The sequence below is a fragment of the Peromyscus eremicus genome, chromosome 5 (assembly GCF_949786415.1).
Source record: "Peromyscus eremicus chromosome 5, PerEre_H2_v1, whole genome shotgun sequence".
Taxonomy (NCBI): Eukaryota; Metazoa; Chordata; class Mammalia; order Rodentia; family Cricetidae; genus Peromyscus; species Peromyscus eremicus.
The window spans coordinates 47,732,336-47,751,440 of NC_081420.1; the positions used below are offsets into that span (position 1 = coordinate 47,732,336).

The 19,105-nt window shown below is 45.6% G+C and overlaps 1 protein-coding gene across 1 annotated transcript in view; it reads right to left on the reverse strand.

Annotated features, from left to right (window-relative positions):
• The window catches only part of Nid1 (nidogen 1), a 33,892-nt gene extending 14,827 nt beyond the window's left edge, over positions 1 to 19,065 (reverse strand). The window contains exons 1-5 of the mRNA XM_059263015.1: positions 19,041 to 19,065; positions 16,208 to 16,333; positions 13,953 to 14,102; positions 12,915 to 13,037; positions 1,090 to 1,317 (exon numbers count right to left, since the gene is read on the reverse strand). Coding sequence (XP_059118998.1) covers positions 1,090 to 1,317; positions 12,915 to 13,037; positions 13,953 to 14,102; positions 16,208 to 16,333; positions 19,041 to 19,065 — 652 coding nt within the window. The remainder of the gene's footprint in view (positions 1 to 1,089; positions 1,318 to 12,914; positions 13,038 to 13,952; positions 14,103 to 16,207; positions 16,334 to 19,040) is intronic.
• Between the last annotated feature and the right edge of the window lie 40 nt (positions 19,066 to 19,105).

The window sequence follows — 19,105 nt, forward strand, 5'->3', positions numbered from 1 at the left end:
TTGAAAACTCCAGAGACAGAAAGCCTTTAGCCAGTCAAAGGGCATTTGTAAAGAAAACAGGGCAGAACATGAGTTTAGCATTAGAGGTCCAGTTGGGTAAAGAGCTAGCCTTGCTCCCTCTTATATACTGACTCGATTATTTATGCTCTAGCTGGATGCTGGGCTGGTGAGAGATCAAAGCAGTGTTGGGAGCCACAGCCCTCACACCTCTGCCTACAAGGGGTGATACCATCTTTACCACTGGACAGAGAAAGCTGTGAGTCAGGGCTGACACACCCTGTCCACTGCTATGGGATGGAGCATCCTCTGACCTCACAGGCAGAAACACGTCCACCTAAGTTCTTAAGACCAATGAGCTAGCCAGTGCTCATCCATCCTCTGATGTGGCCTGGCCTCCTTGACTTGTGACCTCCTGACCTTCACCCTGGCTGGCTCCCTGACTCCCTTAGCAAAGGAACTTCTATGGGCAAGGGGAGGTGAGAGTTGGCATAGCCTGTACCACAGGCTGGCCAGGTACTATCTGTCTTTCTACTGTGCACATAGGGCATGTGCCTGTCTGGGCTTCTCTTTAGCTGTCTAAATGGAGAGCTGGCCAGATGTGGCGCACACTTATAATCCCAGCACTTAGGCAAAGGCAAGAGGATCAGGAATTCAAGTTGATCTTTGGCTAACACAGCTACATTGTCAATTAAAGACCAGCCCCCAACATGAGATCCTGCCTCAAAAATATATATATATATATAAAAAGCCTGGGACATATTAAGGTCCAAAGGCCATTGAAAAGATAAAAACAGGTATCTTCACTAGAGTAAGCGAAGCTTTGGGGAGGGCCAAGGGACCACAGCATCCCTGTCTTGTCCCAAAGCCCAGCAGTCCAAAGCCTGTATCTGCCACAGGCCCCACTAGGAATGTTCACAGAGCACATGTATACCCAGAGATGGAAGAGGAGAACATTCACAGAAGCAGGGAAGAGGGCCAAAGGTGACAGGTGAGGGTTGGTTGGTAGCATGTGAACAGGGAGACCAGGCAGAGCATCCGCTAACACAGGTCGTTCTGGTCTTCGAGTCTACATGACAGCTGTCCACTTACATGGGGGCCTCATCCCGGGTGGGGTACGGGTACCCTCCAGCTCCCGACCATCGCGGTCCACACACCAGCAGTAGCCAGTACTGTGGTGGCACTGGGTGGGTTCATAGTGCCCATACTCGTCACACTGGGGTACAAACATCCCCAGAAGCCTGGGCTGCTGGGCATCTGTCGCCCCTGCTCTTCCAAGGATGTGCTCTCGCTCCAGCTGACACCGGGTTTTCTCCACCTCTGTCAGTGACAAGCAAAGCTGAGTGTCAGTCGAGCCACACATGGTATTGCCAAGTGCCACTTGTCAGACTTGTACCACAAAGGTGGCCTGTCATCACTGGCTCTTCACTCATTTTTTTTTTCAAATTCAAGATGTCATTATGAGAGCCAGGGATGTAGCTCATGGGTAGAGTGCTTGCATAGCATGCAACAAACCCCGGGCTCAGAAGTTCAAGGTCATCTTCGGCTCTGTGAGTTCATGACTAGCTTGACCTTGTCTCCACCCCACCCTCAGAATCATAATGACTTATGATTAAAAAAAAACATGGTGCCATGCATGGTGGTACATGCCTTAAATCCCAGCACTTGGGAGACAGAAACAGGTGGACCTCTATAACTTCAAGGCCAGCCTGGTCTATATAGTAAAATCCTATCTTTAAAAAAAAAACAAAATATTATTTATACCTGTAGATTTTCTTTCCTACACAGTTCTTTTAAATTTTTTAAAATTAAAACAAAACAGATAAAACATAAGATACTTTAAATGAACAATTCCATGACATTTGGCACATTCGCAGCGATGACCAGCTGTGGTTGCTGTGTGTATCCAAACCATTTTCATCACCCTAAAAGGAAACCTCATGACTAGTGAGTAGATGCTGCCATGTTTCTTCCTCCCCACTCGGGAAGTTCCCAGTCTCCAGTCTTTTGTGGACTTTCTCATCTTGTGTATTTCATACAAATGGAATCAGAGGACATGGATCCTGTGTCCTGCTTCCTTAGGACCCATCCTCACCGTGGTTGCCCACCAACCCTTCCTTCCTTTCGACAGCTGCGTAGTATAGAAAAGCCACATTTTGTTCAACTCTGTTTCCACTGATGGATGGCCCTGGGATTTGTCCTAAGGCATTTTAAGTTTATCTTAAATTCTTCTTTTACCCCCTGAAGCTTCATGTGATCAACACTGAGTTCAAGCCAAAGAATTCAGAGGCCAAACACCAGGAAGCACTCGATGGCTTCTGCGTGTTTCCTTCTAGTGAAGGCCTATGCCTGCCATGAGATCTGGCCCCTAACCTGCACAGCTCAGATTCCTAAGCAGGGGAACACTGTTATACAAGAAGCTTAGGAAGTTGGGCCATAGTGTGAGCCTGCGGACTCCGCTCTCGGGGGTGCTAATGCAGAAGGATTTGAGGTTCAAGAAGAATCTGTCTCAACAAAACAAAACAAAACTTGACATAGAATAAACAACTCCTAAATGTGCAGAGTTGCAGCTGGCAACTCACATTCCCTGGAGTCTAGCCACCATGGGGGACAGCAGAGTGGTCACCTCTGAAGCATGAATCACACAAAGACATTGATGAGAAGCATCCGTTCTCCGTGCCACGACTGCAGAGAGCTACATTCATCCAAGTCTTAGTGCTTCTTCCGTCCAGACCTTTCCATGACTTGTTCTTTGTGTGACACCCCCTTAACGTCCCAGGTGAACCTCTTTTCCATTGCCTGGTCAATCCTCCAAGACCTCCTGTAGGAAGACCTCTCACAACACCCCTCCATGCTGGGTTCAATATTTCTGGCATGCTCCCAGGCCTTCCAGGTGGTCCACAAGGTGCCTTAAGACCAGAGACTCTAGGGTCCCATGACCTGAAGGAGTTGTTCTCTGCCTGCTGAGCAGACCCAGGGCTCTCACAGGGTGACTGTCCTTCACCTTTACCGAGAATAGGCAACTAGACTGGGTGCACACATAACCATCTTTAGACCTGCCCTCAGGGAAGCATAGCCAGAGGACAGAGCAAGACACACAGAAGAGCTTCTCTCCACTGGGCAGGAGAGCACCAGAGAGCACACACGTGGGCCTGTTAGGGTGGCTGGGGGATTGTGATTAAACAGCTCTTAGATGGGGCTTGGCCTACTTTCTGGCTTTGTGCACCAATGCTGCCTGTCACAACTACCCAATTCTGTGATGGCAGAGTGAGAGAAGTCGTGCTTGATATGTAAATTAATGGACAATAAAACTTTATTTACAATCAGGGTGTGATGGTGCACAGCTTTAATCCCAGCACTGGAGAGACAGAAGCAGGTAGATCTCTGTGAGTTCCAGGCCAGACTAGTCTACAAGGAGAGTTCTAGGACAGGACAGCTAGGGCTGTTATACACACACACACACACACACACACACACACACACACACACAGAGGACACAAGCAACCCAAGCCAAACCAAACAAAAACAACAAAACTTTACTTATAAATAAGCAGTAGAAAGATCTGGCCTATGGGAATAATAGTTACCAGTTCTGGCTCTTGGACACTGCTCCTTATTTTATGGGAAGTTAACCATATGAGGCTTTCTCCATGTTATGATGTGGCAACAAGGCCCCCACCATTTAACCATGTACTTCCCAGCTTACAGAATTCCAAGCCAAATATATTTCAGTTCTTTATAATTATCAAGCCTTTGGTATTCTATTATATCTGTGAACAAGCTAACACACATGGGTGGAGCCTTAAGATGTCCACTTGTGACCTGGCCTACATAAGGCAGGCATGGTGACTTCAGGAAATGAATATACAGCCAATGACACGTGAAGTATCTCATCTGTATGGCCAGTTTTCATGCTGACTGGCCTAACATAATTGCTTCCTTGCTTAAAGACAGTTAATATGCCAGAAAAGTGTTTGTTCAACCTGGCAAGAGAAAAAATTGTGTGTGCTTTTCTTTTGTCCCTGATGATAATGTAATAATAATAATAATAATAATAATAATAATAATAATAATAAGAAGAAGAAGAAGAAGAAGAAGAAGAAGAAGAAGAAGAAGAAGAAAAACACTTGATGCAGGAAGAGCCAAAGATATGAATAAGCCATCTGGTTAGAATCAAAATACTGATTTTTGTATTCTACTGGATATAAAACTTATTTTCTTTCTCAAAACCTTCATTTGTTCAGGGTTTAGAGTTTCCATACTAGCTGACTCCATTTCCACATATATGTCACTTAGTACCTATTATATGTATACATGTATGTCTGCATGAGTGCACAGCATGTCCTCAGGGGCAAACAGAGAGTGTCCTATCTTTTGGATCTGGAGTTACAGGTGATCCTGAGCCATGATTGACATGTGGGTGCTGGGAATGGAACCCATGTCCTCTGTAAGAGCTGGAAGTGCTCCTAACTGATGACTCATCTCTCCAGTTTCCATGCCCATTGTGGTAGGAATTTGGTTTTTATGGCAAAGGAAGAAGAACTAAAGCTGAAGGAGGTTAAGAGACTCCTCCAGGGTCACAGCACTGGAAGTGACTTGCCACCGATTAGAACTGAAGTCTGTGCATTCCTGGTCCAGCCGCTACCCCTGTTAGCCTTGAGTTTCTGCAGCCACCTCTCCCAGCAGTCAGGCTGGCTCCAACTGTGAACATGTTAACATCAATGAGGACTGGGAGGGCTGATCTTCATCATCAGTGGGACTGGATTTGGGATCACCTAGGAGACATACCTCTGGGCATGCCTGTGAGGGTGTTTCCAGGGAGGATTAACTGAGGAGATTACACTGAATGTGAGTGCACCATGACGGAATAAAAAGGGAGCTGAGTCCTGTGTTCATCTCTCTGTTCCCTGACTGTGGGTCAGAAGGGACCAGCTGCTTTACCATCTCTCTGCTCCCTGACTGCGGGTCAGAAGGGACCAGCTTTACACTCCCATTGCGGTGTTTTCCCCGCCATGATGGTCTGTGTCCCCTCAAGCTAGAAGCCAAGATGAACCTTTCTTAAGTTAGTTTTCTCAGGCATTTTGTCCCAACAATGAGAAAAGTGAGGAGCACAATGATTCTTATTTCCTTAACATACCCATGGAAGTAAATATTTGTCATTAACCACTTTGACAGCTACAGTGGATTAATGTTCTAGGTGTCTCCAACCAAGTGGAACTTTCTGTGTGTGTGTGTGTGTGTGTGTGTGTGTGTGTGTGTGTGTGTGTGTGCAGGAGTGCACTTGTGTGCCTGTATTTAGAGGGCAGAACTCAATCTCAGGTGTCATTCCTCAGTTTTCTTTCTGAAACAGATTGCTGGACCTCAGGCTTACTGACTAGGAGACGCTGGCTAGCCAATGAGCCCTACGGATCCGTCTGTCTCTGCCTCCCCAGCACTAAGATTTCCAGCATGTACCATGTCCAGTTTCCAAATGCAAGTTCTAGGGACTGAACTTGAGTCCTCTTTCTCATATTTTACCAACTGAGCTGTGGCCCCAGCCCCCAAGCAGAGCATTTGAGAGAGTGAAGGTTATTTCATTTTATAGAGCAGGCAGAGTTTTATGTTGATACCATTTAATATTCAAAAGTTCAAATCATCTAGAATAGACCCAGAAACTTTCAAAAATGTTTTGAATGTATAAGGATAGGAAACCTAAATTCTGAGTAAGGAAATAGAACTTGAAGAATGTTTATAGAAGGCTAGGTCCTCGTAGGCTTCCAGGAGTGAATCCTTATCCTGGCAAACAGGTAGCAGGAGTGGCCAAGGGTACCAACATTAACTCCCTAGGGAATTTTGCATCAAGGGCCTGATAGAGGGGTGAGGAAAATAGGGTCAAGAAGACATATTTTCTGGGCAGTAAAATTATAGCAGACAAGCTACTTCTTCTGGCTGGCTCTGCTGGGAGAAGAAACACATGGTCCCTTGATACATCTGAGGGCAGGCAGGAAGTCCAGGGTGGCTTTTCTTGAGAGGAAATGAGAGGAAATGAAGAGGGAAAGGAGATCTGTGATTTCTGGATTTCCACTCTCCTCATTCTCCTGGTCATATTTGTGACACTGTCAAATGAACAGCCATTGCAGCCTTGGAGTAGAAGGAAGGGGTGGGGTAAAACATGCCAAGCCTCTCTGGCAGAGGGTAGGCAGCAACAGGAAGACCTGTGGCTAGAGGGAAATGGTGTGCGAAGATGCCACTCATTCAGTTCCTTCCTACCCAGCCTGAGCTCCCCGTAAGGACCAGCTGTCCCCATTAACTACACAGACTCTAGCATGACCGTGACACACATCTGTGAACACAGCAGTGCAAGAGCCATGAACAGTGCCATTCTCTGCTGGCTTTGGGACATCACTAGCTGCCGAACAAACATGTCTGCCCAGCATGGCCTTGCTTCCCAGAATGAGAATTTAAAAGGAAAGAATATAGTATCTCCAGGGGGGGTCCCTAGCAATTTCTTAAGAACACCAATTACAATAATAACATTAGATGTGAACTCAAGTCCCTGCCCAACATGAACCCAAGGATGCAGGATGGGAGGGAAGCTCAGGCCGGGGCAATGAACAAGCAACAAGAAAAAGGCAGACAACGTGGGGGAAATAGAAGAAGTCATAAAACACCCAGAAAAAGCAAATGGCCTCTAGTCTCCATGCTGTGACCACTGTGGGAAATAACACTATAAGTATTTCCCAGACCAAAACCCTGGGGGAGCCTTAGGTCACTTATCTACTTTATCTGTTCTATAAACACTCACCGGAAGCTACCATGCACAGAGCATCATGAAAAGCCTCAGGGCATATAGGTGGGAGGGAAGAGGAGACTTGTTTCTCAGGGAGTTCGGGGGAGGAGGGGACAGTGGTTGTCATGGAAACAAAGGAGGGGAGCAGATCCTCCATTTCCATCAAGGGTGTGGCTGACCTTTCAGAGGGGCAAACCTGTGGCTTGCTTGGTGCAGTGGCTGACTGGCCAAAGCCCAGAGGACTCGAATATGACTAGAGGAGCTGGAAGGCAAGAAGCCGGAGTGTCAGGGAACTTGGTCAACTCGGGGTAGAGGGTATCTTTAGGAAAAGAAGGGCCAGGGGGGCTGTAAGGCTCAGTAATGGTGCCACTGATTTCTAAGTGATGTGCTGGTTCGAGGGCCACAGGCATCAAGCTTGAAGAGTTTTCCAAGCTTTAAGGGCCTGGTTGGAAATGGGGGATGTGATGGTCAATACTGTCAACTTGACAGGATCTAGAATGACCTAGGAGACACACCTATGGGAATGTCTGTGAGGGAGATTCAAGGATGGGACGACTGAGATGGGAAGAGCCATCCTACACTTGGGCATCACTATCCCATGGGATGGGCTCTTGACTTACTATAAAAGAAAAAAGAAGAAAGCGAGTGAGGACTAGCTTTCATCTCTCTCTCTGCTTCCTGACTGGAGATGCAATGTGTCCCCCGCTTCAAGCTCCTCCCTGCCACGACAGGCTATATCCTCAAACTGAGGCAAAGTAAACTCTTCCTTCCTTAGGGTACGTTGGTCACAGCTACAGAAAAGTAACTAATACAGGCACGGTGTCACCTCCTCTCTAATCCTACTTGTCCTGTAAGCCAAGTACATTGTCTTCTCCTTATGCTTCCCTGGCCTTTTCTAGCCCACTTGGCTTTCTGCTCCAGCTACTAATCATCACCCACAGTCACTAGTTCCAAGGGCTTCCTTCTCCTTCCATTTACAGTGTGAAGATGCTATTGTTCATGGACGGTTCAACAGAAGCCACAAACAAGTTGCTGAGAAATAGATAACTATGTGCTAGGTGTCTGTGACAAATTAGCATCCCTCTAAACCCTTGTAGCCTTAACCATCTGTGGGGCTAATTGTACCCAGGGGGATGCAGCCCTAGAGGGATTGGGAAACCCAGAGCTATGCTGTCCTGGACTCGAAAGGCAGAGAGGGTCAGAAGGAAGAGGTTAACTGTGCCCAGTGCTGCTGCTAAAGGCAGAAGTGAGATGTGTCCAGGTGAGTGTATTATGGACCATTCCAGAGTGATTTCAAGAGCAGTTTGAATGGGGTGCTAGAGGTAAAGGCACCTACAGTTGTTTGAGAGTGCATGGGAGACTTTGAGGAGGAGGCAGCAGCCTAGCTCTAGAATCTTAATTTCAGAGGATAACTACAGGATAAAAATCTAAAGCCCATGGGTGAAACTTGATGGCTAGTCTTGCTTATAAACCTGACACACTTGGAAAGGGGGAACCTCAATTGAACTGTCTCCACCAGATTGGCCTGTGGGAGTGTCTGTGGGGGCATTTTCGTAATTGCTAATTGTTGTAGGAGTATCCAGTCCAATTTGGGGGTACCATCCCTAGGCGTGTGGGTCTAGGCCATGTAAGACAGCTTACTGAGCAAGCCAATAAGCCATGGTCCTTCATGGACTCTGCTTTAGTTCCTGCTTTGAGCTCTTGCCCTGACTTCACTCAATGATGCACTGTATCCTGCAGCTAAAATAAACCCTTTCCTCCCCAAGTTGCTAGTGGTCAGAATTGGTTTATCACGGCAACAGGAAAGCAAACTAGAACACACTACAAAGAAACACTGTACCCTATGAACCTTGAACACAATCAGGTGAGGTCACAGCACCAAAGACCACAAGCCAGGCTGGTATGTGTCCAAGTCTGAGTGGGAAACAGCAAAAAGGAACCAACAGGCTTTCTGGGAGCAAATGGACCCCAAGGACTGAACAGGTACATCCTACTAGGCACAGCAGGCAGATTTAAACCAGGGTTGGGGAGCTTGAGGTGGCACGGGGGAAGGGGGGGGTTCCTTTACTCAATATGCAAGCCACCAAGCTAGAAGTTCTGGTTCTCAGGAATTCTCAGAAGTGACCAGCTTGACTGGAATCGGCAGTGAGGAGAAATGACTGGGGACAGAATTATGGAGAATGAGGACACTGGACGGAGAAAGCACAGGTGTAAGAGGGGGGAACAGAGTCGGGAAATCTCAAAAGCAAGGTGAAATACTTTCAAACACTTCACCAAAAGAATGAAAGAGGGTTCTGTCAACCAAGCCGCCCTTCCAGAAGCTGGGGGGAAAAGTAAAGGGACAGGGCAAATAACGGACACGGGCCAACAGGACACTCAGGAGAGATCAAGCTGGAGGAAACACCCAGTGAAGGAGGCAAGAGAGAGCAAAGATGAATCCTAATTGGGGAAAGCCCAAAACGAGGCAGCAGAACTCAGAGAAGAAATTAAAACATCATTTCAGAAATGAAAACTGAGCCAAGCCTGTGACCCCAGCTACTTGGGAGGCTGAGGCAGGAGGATGGCTAATTCAAGGCCTGCCTGGGCTACAGAATGATGCAGTTCAATGCCAGCCTAGGTAGGTTAGCCAGACTCTGTCTCAGAAACTCAACAAAACACAAAACCAGTCTGGAGACAGTGAGATGGCTCAACGGGGAAAGGTGCTTGCCACCAAGCCTGGAGATCTGAGTTCGATTCCTGGAACCCACATAGTGGAAGAAAGGAACGGACCCCACAAGTTGTCCTCTGATCTCCACACTGATGATAGGTGTACACAGACACACACACATGAAATGAATAAATACATTTTTGTTTATGTTTTGTTTTGTTGTTAAGAAGGCTGAGGATAGAGGGCTGGTAGAGTGCTTGCCTAGTACATGTGAGATCCCAGCCTCAATCCCCAACAGAAAAGAAGGGGGAGGAGGGGGGGGGGAGGAGGGGGAGGAGGGGGAGGAGGAGGAAGAGGAGGAGAAGGAGGAGGAAAAGACAGCCATTTGTAGAGGGTGTAAACTTTAGGAGGCAGGGCTGGAGACAGTAGGTCGTTGAAGGGGATACGGGAATGCTGGCCGCTTCCTCTTCTTGTTCCTCGGCCACTATGAGGTGATTCATTTTCCTCTACCGTGGATATCACACCACGAAGCTGTGCATCACCCCGGACTCAAAGACAAACAGTAAGCTGGGAGGCAAAACAAACCTTCTTCCTTCCTTAAGTTTTGTCACAGAATGAGAAAAGCAACTAATATACCTGGCAACCCAAGAATATGCAAATAGGCCCTCATTAGAGTGAATTTCCCAGCACATGACCTTGGACTTCGCAACCTTCAGAACTATGATAAATGAACTTCTGTTGTTTACAAGCCACATAGTCCATGGTGTTCTGTTACAGCAGTCTAGGAAGAATACAGCACTCCATGTAACACATCCCCATATCCTAATCTCCTCCCTCATCAGAGAGGCAACTTCTGTTCTGGTTTACTGTTCCTCATTTCCATATACACACTCCAGTTTTCTTACGCACACATACACATTTATTTTCACATTGATTCATATTTTATATAAACAGGATGTCTCTCACACATACTATAAATATGTATATATGTTTATGTATATATATATGTGTGTATATGTATATATGTATATGTATGTGTGGGGGTACACACATACATATAAATAAAGCCTTTTACAATTTTTTTCAATATTATGCTTTGAGATTTATCCTTTGTTCCAGTCCATTTCTTTTGCCTGCTGCCTGTTATTTCATAGTACAACTTTATCTATCTATTCTTCTTGTTGCTAGATATTCAGATTGTTTTCTGATTATAAATGATACATAAAAATTCTTCTACATTTGTATTAAGTGTCCTCTTGGATATATAACCAGATGTTGGATTTCTTCTAAGAACAATACATAAACAATATTAGCAAATAGCTCTTATTAATGTTATCGCTGTCCCATCTTCACATCTCAGACTACTGGTCTACCTGTTTCTGCTTAGTAAACAGCCTTAAAGATAGGGCAAAGAGTCAAACTTTTAAAAAATTGAAACTCAGACATCTGTTTCTCTTTGAACTGGAGATGTGAAACCGGCCCACAGAAATAACAAATGCTAGTTGTTTTAACAGCAGCTGGAATGCCTCATTCAACTTAAGAGGCCAGGACTGCTTCTGTACGTATCCTGCCCATTAAAATCTGTAGACAGAGCCTACACCCATTAATTTCAGAAACAGAAGGTGGCTCTCTTCTCCTTTGGCAGCAATGATTTTTTTCAAGTTTTTCTTTCTTTCTTTCTTGAGACAGGGTTTCTCTGTGTAGCCCGGGCTGTCCTGGAACTCACTCTGTAGACCAGGCTGGCCTCAAGTCATAGATCCGCCTGCCTTTGCCTCCTGAGTGCTGGGATTAAAGGCATGCACCATCACTACTTGGCTTATTTTTTCAGTTTTTAGAAACACTGCATGTGTATGTGTGTGCTCAGGTGCACACATGCACATACACAGGTGCCCATGTGAGACAGCACATGTGGAGGTCAAAGACAACTTATGAGAGTCAGTTCTCTCTCCCCACCAAAAGTCTTCTGGGATCAAACTCAGGTTGTCAGATTTGGGGCAGCAAGCACCTTTACCTGCTGAGCCATCTCATGGCACCCCACCTCTCTTTCTGATTCCTAGTTGTCAGTGAGGCACTTGGCTTTGTTCCATACTCCTCACCATGAGGTTCTGCTTCACCCCAGCCCAAAGCAGCAACACCAACTGACAATGGTCTGAAATTCCGTTCCCTAGTTGATTGTCTTGGGTATTTTGTTCCCACAACTGAAAACTGACAAACACAAGCGCTGTGCATGCCTAGCAGGTTCTGTACAGCCAGCAGCCAACTATGCCTATCTGTTCAACAGCATTTGCTGAGAGCCTTACCAGGTCCCAGTCTCAATCCAGGCCTGGCTTGGGGCTTCTGGGTGCCTACATGTCAGGGAAGGTCCACTCAAGTCTCAAGTAAGCCAAAAGCCACAAATTCAGGTCAGGTGACAGGTGATGTAGAACATTCCACGAAGGCCTTAGTTATACCTTCCCCAACTTGGGCTCTTCATCCCATCTCTCCATCACACGTTCTGTTCCTCAACACTCTCAGGCTCCTACTGAGTTTATGTCCATGTGCCTGGGCCACAGGATGCCCAGATATTTGGTCACGTCATCCTGAGTGTTTCGGATGACATACTGAGCAGATTGCTCTCCCTGGCCTTGTCCAGTCACATAAAGGCCTGGGCAGAACATGGACAAAACTGCTCCTCCTCTGAATAAAAGAGAACTCTTGTCCAGACATGGTGGCACATGCCTTTAATTCCAGCACACTGGAGTCAGAGGTAGGAGGATCTCTTGTGAATTCAAGGCCAACCTAGTTACATAGTGAATTCCAGGCTATCCAGGGCTACATAGTGAGACCCTATTGACAGAGAGAGAGAGAGAGAGAGAGAGAGAGAGAGAGAGAGAGAGAGAGAGAGAGAGAGAGAGATATTGTTTCTGTATGATAGCCTCCAAATCAGAAATAATTTGTCTCCTGTGTTTTCAATCAAGCCAAACCAAACAAGCCTTTTCTGGGTCACAGGCTACTAGCCGCTGGACTGGAACTCTACCAAAAGCTTTCCTGGTTCTTTGGCCTCCACACTTTTATCAGCTATTGGCTTTTTTGGGTTCCCTACTTACTGAAAACAGATGCTGGGCTTTGACAGTCTTCATAATGACATGATTCAATTTCTTATAATAGTGTATGTATATGTGTGCATGTACACATTTATACACATATATTGTCTTGGTTCTGTTTTCTGTTTCTCTAGAGTATCCTGGTGAATAAATCCCAATGCCCAGATTTTATCCTGTGCTCTTGCTCTAGTACCTGGGAACCAATGCATTCTAAAATTCCAGCATGGCTTCAGTCTCTATGAGGTATCTTCTGAAATTGTACACTGTGTGTTTCAGCACTAAAGCCTGTGGTCTGACTTTCTACTTGCAGAACTCTGAGAACTTTCCATGGACCACTTGCTCACATTCCCTTCTTCCCTGGGCCATCAAATCTTATGAACATATCAATGGGTCATCAACTCCTAACACCCCATCTCACCTCCAGGCACACATCGGAAGCCATCCCCTTGATAGCCAGGTTTGCATTGGCATGTGAAGGATCCTGGTGTGTTGTAGCAGACGGCATCAGGGTGACATCGGCTGGACTGGCATTCATCCACATCTGCAAAACAGCCGCAGGCCAAGAGACCATGAGATTGCTTCCAGAATTTGTGGTTGATACAATAATTTAATCCATGCACTCAAATCTATGTGAATCTGCTTTTAACTAGAGTCCAGGGACTTTAAACTCACTAAATATTAATTTTTAAGACACTCATACCCCAACTTCTATCTAGTACATTTACAAATGTGCTTCACATGACAATAATGTTTTAAGTAAACAGAGAGCTTGCAAAAGGGGAAAATTTACACTGTCAGATGTTCCCTCTTTATTGTAAGCACAAACCTCTGGAACCCTTAAGTGTTTAGAGAAGAAAAAATTACATAGTCAATAACAGAGAGACAGTATCTCTGAAATCTCTGTTGAACTTAAGTTCAGTACAATATTACATAATTTTACAAACCAAGAGCCCTGAGTTACTCTGTTAATTACTATTACGAGTCCCCTGGCAGCTAACTATGGGCTGATCCCAAGCCTGGAAAGATTCTGTGATGTCATTTCTTCTCTGACTTCAGAATGGGAACTTCACTTCTTGTGCCGGAAAGAGCAAACCCATTACATACAAAGATGGACATTAAGCTCTATGCAAGCAAGGACTGTTTGTATTAAAACACACACACACACACACACACACACACACACACACACACACACACACACAAGCAAGCCTTAATTCCCAGCCAAGAGCAGCTATCTAACTGCTGCCTAATGAAACAAGCCTTGGGGTCAGGGGACGCTAAGGAGGTCCCAAATGAGAACAACTCTCCAAGAAAATGCATAGTTCCAGTTGCTGACAAGATAGGAAAGGCTCTTGCCCAACGGAGCGAAAAGAACTCATCCTCCTTACATATAGGGAGTGTTGATAATCAGCATGCAGTAAGTACACCCAGGCCACTCTTCAGAGCCACCACATACCTTGGCAGGCTCTGCCATCCCCAGAGAAGCCAGGCAGACAGGAGCAGGTGTAGGAGGAGCCGCCCATATAGATGCACTGGGCCCGCTGGGGGATATCACAGTTGTGGAGACCAGTTTCACAGTAGTTGATAGGCCGCTGGTCCACGGCAGCTTAAGAACAAAGAAATGAAGAAAAGAAAAAAAAAACCTTTAGAAGAAAGTCTCAGAGCAAGTAGGTACCCTTCCAAGCTCTCAGCACACCAGTGATTTGACTCCGTGGGGCTCTGAGAAGGGGACTGTGTCTGGATGCTGCCTGGGTCCAGATCACACTGTCCCTTTTAGTCACCATGTTCCATACCATTTCACAGTCCTGAAGTGTTTGACCAATGAGCAGCATCTCTAGCCCAGGCTGGCCTCAAATTTACTCTTAGGCCAAGCAAGCCTTTACTGTGATCCTCTCTCATTTCAGCCTCTCAAGTAGCCGAAATGAAAGATCTGCACCCCAGGCCTGGCTTATATTTGAGCAATGAAATCCATTATTCAAACAGCATATGCAGAATTTGATCTATAGACAAATGGAAGGCTGGAGCTGGGGAGAGGACAAGGATTGGCCTGTGACTCCCCTATGCCCTCCTAGGCAGCTCCTTGAGGGCTCCAGAGGCTGTACAAAGTGATCGTGTCCAAATATCTCATTTTGAAGATGGAGAGTTAAGGCCTGGGAGGTTAACGTCTAGCTGAGAATTGATGTCTGGGAGAAGAAATAAACACAGCCTGTCTTGCACTCTGCTCTTGCACTGCTCTGCTCTCAAGTGTGGCCTTAGGGAATGGGCAGACCCAGGCCAATCTGCCTCCTCCACATAGACCCCAGGTTAGATCTCAGTGGGATCTAACTCTTCCCAGTCGACCACTCATACTGAGCCAACCAGGGATGTCAATGGCGTTACATTAAAAGCAAACTTGAGAACCTCCCCGGCTCAAAACTCATAGGGAAAAGTCAGGCCAAGAAAACCGATGTTCTCTCCTAAGATTAAAAAAAAAAATATGTTTCAGCATAGCAAACTTAAAATCTCAGCTCTGCAACAAAGAGGGCTGGCCCCTTGAGTGCACAGATGTTTGGGTCACACTCAAATCATGAGAACTGTCTGTTCCTTCCAACCCTCCAGACACCACCTCATCCAGACCTTGGCTCCTCATCCAAGCTCTGAGATGGAGCAAAGGGAAGGCATGCATACTGGTCACAGCAAACAGCCAAAGAGCACACGGGGACAGGACAAGGACCGGTACAGTTGGTTTCTGTTTTAACTCAAACAGACACATCTGTCCCACTCGGCATATTAGCCTCTAGACCTGGGAATCTCCACGAATCTTTGAGCTTCAATTGTTGGAACTTGGGCTGGGGATATACATATTATATATTTATATACATATAAAATCTTGGGCTGTGGATAAATCTGGGGTGAGTAGTTGCTGAGCATTCATGAAGCCATGGGTTCCATTCTCAGTACTGATAGACTGAGCATGGTGGTACATGCCTACAACCCCAGTATTCTGGAGGGTAGAGATGGGAGGATAGTAAGTTCAAGATCCCACTTGACTTTGAGGCCAGCCTATGATACATGATACCCTATCTCAAAAAAGTCAAAAATATCTTGGATGTAATATGCCAATGTGAAGTGGGAGGTAAAATTTAGTTCTTCATGACTGACCCAGCATCTTCATTATCAACATCAATCAAGAACATAATTAGCCTAATGAATTAACAAAATCAGTGTACCTTAGTAAGTCTAAAAAGCTATGCTTCAGCTTGTGGTTTATTAAATTAGGACTATAAATGGAATGGTGCCAAGAGGAATTTCCTTTCTGATGTAACTCAGGTAGAATTCAATCTAAGGCAGCTAGGAGTATAAAGATGCTTCACCATGAATTCCATGGCTGCTAACGACATGGAGAACCAAGGCTAACAGCTTCAATAACCATTAGATGTATGCTGAAAATGAGCCAAACAAATTTATAGGAAGCAAGTGCAACAGAAAGCTTGCAGCGAGTAAACTGATGCATTGCTAGCGTGCACTAGTGTATACATCACAAGAACACGTTTGTTCCTGGCAGCCGAGAGCATCTAAGCAGGTGGAGGGTAGGTCTTCTTCTCATCCCCCTTGTAATCACCCCTTTCTAACAGCAGAAACTGGTATCTGCCTCCCCACCAGGATCAAAATCCATAATCGCGCCTTTCCCACACAGGTAGTCACCCCAGGAAAATTTCTTGCAGAACTTACCCACACATATTCCCCCGTCTGAAAAGTGATAGCCCTCCACGCACTCACAGCGGTAGGCTCCCGGGAAATTGTTGCAGATTGCATGGTTCCCGCACCGGGAAGGTTGCTCTGAACATTCATCAATATCTGCAGCAAATTGTTGATAAAAAATGCAGACTTTTTAAACCTCATGAAACAATAATCAAATAGAAAGCATTTTCCCCAGAGCAGAGATTCATTTGAAGACATATTTTTTCACATGCCCAAAGTAATATGTAACAGAGATTGTTCAAAAAAAAAATTGGCTTAAAGAGGATTTTTTTCAATATCTGGTCAACTTCCTCTCTGAGAAGAGGAGAATCCCTTTTTGCCCTTTACATTACATAGAGTGCAACCCTCGGTTTGCTTTTTCTAAGTGATGTGTGCCTCCTGAGGGAGTAATCAAAGGGACACCCATCCAAACAAGTCACTCATACTGGACTGGCAAAACACATTGGAAGATACAGAGGACTCCTCTTGCCAAGGATCCAGGTTTGGTTCCCAGGGTACAAGTAAGTCAGTCTTTAACATAAACTACCTTTCTATAGTTATGATTATAAAGAAAGGCTAGACAATTTATAGCTAATTGATAATTTTTGAATGTTACATAAGATTTAACGGACTCAAAGGTAAGTTGCTCATCATTTAAATGCCAGAATGGTGGCCTTTCATGTGACAGTATTACAACCATTACCATGGGTAATGAGGAGCAAAAACTTATGCCTTGGGGTTGAATAGTACTACGTTCAAATCCTGCCTCCTTTTGTTATTGACTTGTGTTGTCTGGGCAGGTTAATCACTCACCTCAGTTTCCCCATTAGTAGGTAAATATAATAATATTCATTGGTGCATTCTTTTGGGAATTAGAGGAAATGGATGTAGGCTAAGAGAGCATGCAGCATACTCAAGACATATAGCCATGATTATTGTCATCACTCATCTACTCTATAACCCTAGTGCTCTCAGATGGCCAGGAGACTTTGGAAGCCATCTATGGCTACCAGTGGTATAAGGTTGGCTGGCCTGGATAAAAAACAGTGCTGGCCCCTCATTACACTATCAGTCCAATCATAAATTGAAATGTAGTCACATAAGGTACTTCCTGTACGGGCCCGTACTCAGAGAGTCCATAGTCTTTGCTGAGATAGGTGTGCAAAGGATTTTATAATGGCTGGGACTATTCAACCCTCTTCCCTTTCAAGTTCCTTAATGTGAACTGTTCACACCCAGAAAGCAAAGCATGTTAGGTCCACCTTTGATGAATAGCTTACCTGGTAACCTTCCTTTTTTGTTAAAAAAAAAAAAAAAGTCTGCTGACTTACTGGACAAATTGCATAAAACAAGCATTTTGCAACATTAGCTCAGTAGTTTGCCTTCACAAAAATCGATGCTATTCAACTTTTTAAGTGCGTGCGTGCATGCATGTGTGAGTGCATGTACGTGAGTGTGTGTCTTAAGATCCAGGATCGCAGACAAGTGGACTTTGCTGGGAAGAGCTGGAGGGGTAGGGAACAGCACGTGCTGGAGCTGAGATATTGAAGATGGGGTCACATAAGCCCATCTGCCCGCTGCTGCTCCCACAGCATAGGGCACAGTCTCTCACGCATACCACCTGTGCTCCCACTGTGCGGGAACTCTCACAGCAGGTGGCTGGACCCCTGTGCCGGGCTGCATTCTGAAGGCTCAGACCCAACTGTGCATCCCAGCAGAACAGCAGTTTTCCATCTAGAAGCCCGGCCAAGTCACGAAGGGAACTCGTCCAAGGCCCTTCCTTGCTGGGAACATTTACAGAGAGGGAAGATATGTTGTGCAAGAGCTGCAGAGGCCACAGCAGGCCAACAGGACCTGGGCAGAGTGGGATTGGGGAGGACAGCTTCACATTATCAGGTCTGTAAGGATAAGCCAGGCTGGATACCACTGTTTCTTTAGGGACGAGACACTCCCAATGTCCCCACTAAGATGCCATGGTCTTTGCAGTTTGTAAAATTTTCCTCGTGTGTGATTTAAATCTCTTCCGTTAACTGAGTTCAAGTCCTTAACCCTTTCTTTAATGGAAACAGTAACCTGGTAACTAGGGCAAACTGTCTATCATAGCACCCCACAACATCGGCTTAAAGAGGATTTTTTCAATATCTGGTCAACTTTCCCTCTGAGAAGAGGAGAAACCCCTTTTAAGGTCAATAGAAAAACCATGGATTATTCATTTTTATTTTTTTGCTGATGTTTTGTTTTGTTTTTTGTTTGGTTTTGTTGGTTTTGAAACCAAGTGTCTTCAAACTCACAATCCTCTTGCATCCACTACCGGGATCACAGGTTTGTTCCATACACTCAGTTCGGAATTACTTTTTAAAATTATTGTTGCTGTGTGGTATGTATGTGTGAACGAGGGTGCACACGTGCCACCGCATGCATGTGGAGTTCAGAGGACAACTTTGGGGAGTCAGGGTCTCTGGGTTGTTTCTGCTGTGCCGCATACTCCAGCCTAGCCTGCCCCAGAGCTTCCTAGAGCTTCCCATCTGTGCCTCCCTCCCGTCTTGCCATAGGAGGGTTGGGATCACAGGTGCATGCCACCACATCCAGCTCTTGACGGTGGTTCTAGGACTGGAACTTGGGTTTTCAGATTTGTGTAGCAGTCATCTCACAAGTCCTAGATTAATCCTTTGACTTTCCCCCACAGTGATTAGCTTTGGTTCATTTTCAACGTCTCTGAAGTTTACTTCAGGCCCTTTGAGGAGGTTATCGATATGTGGAATGCATCCTAGAAACTCAGAAATTACTTACTGAGAGGTTAACTGACACTGGTACTCTAGATTACCATGTGAGGGATATGTGGGCGCCATTGTGCTATGAACCCCAGGTGAGTCCCTGAGCTCTGAGATT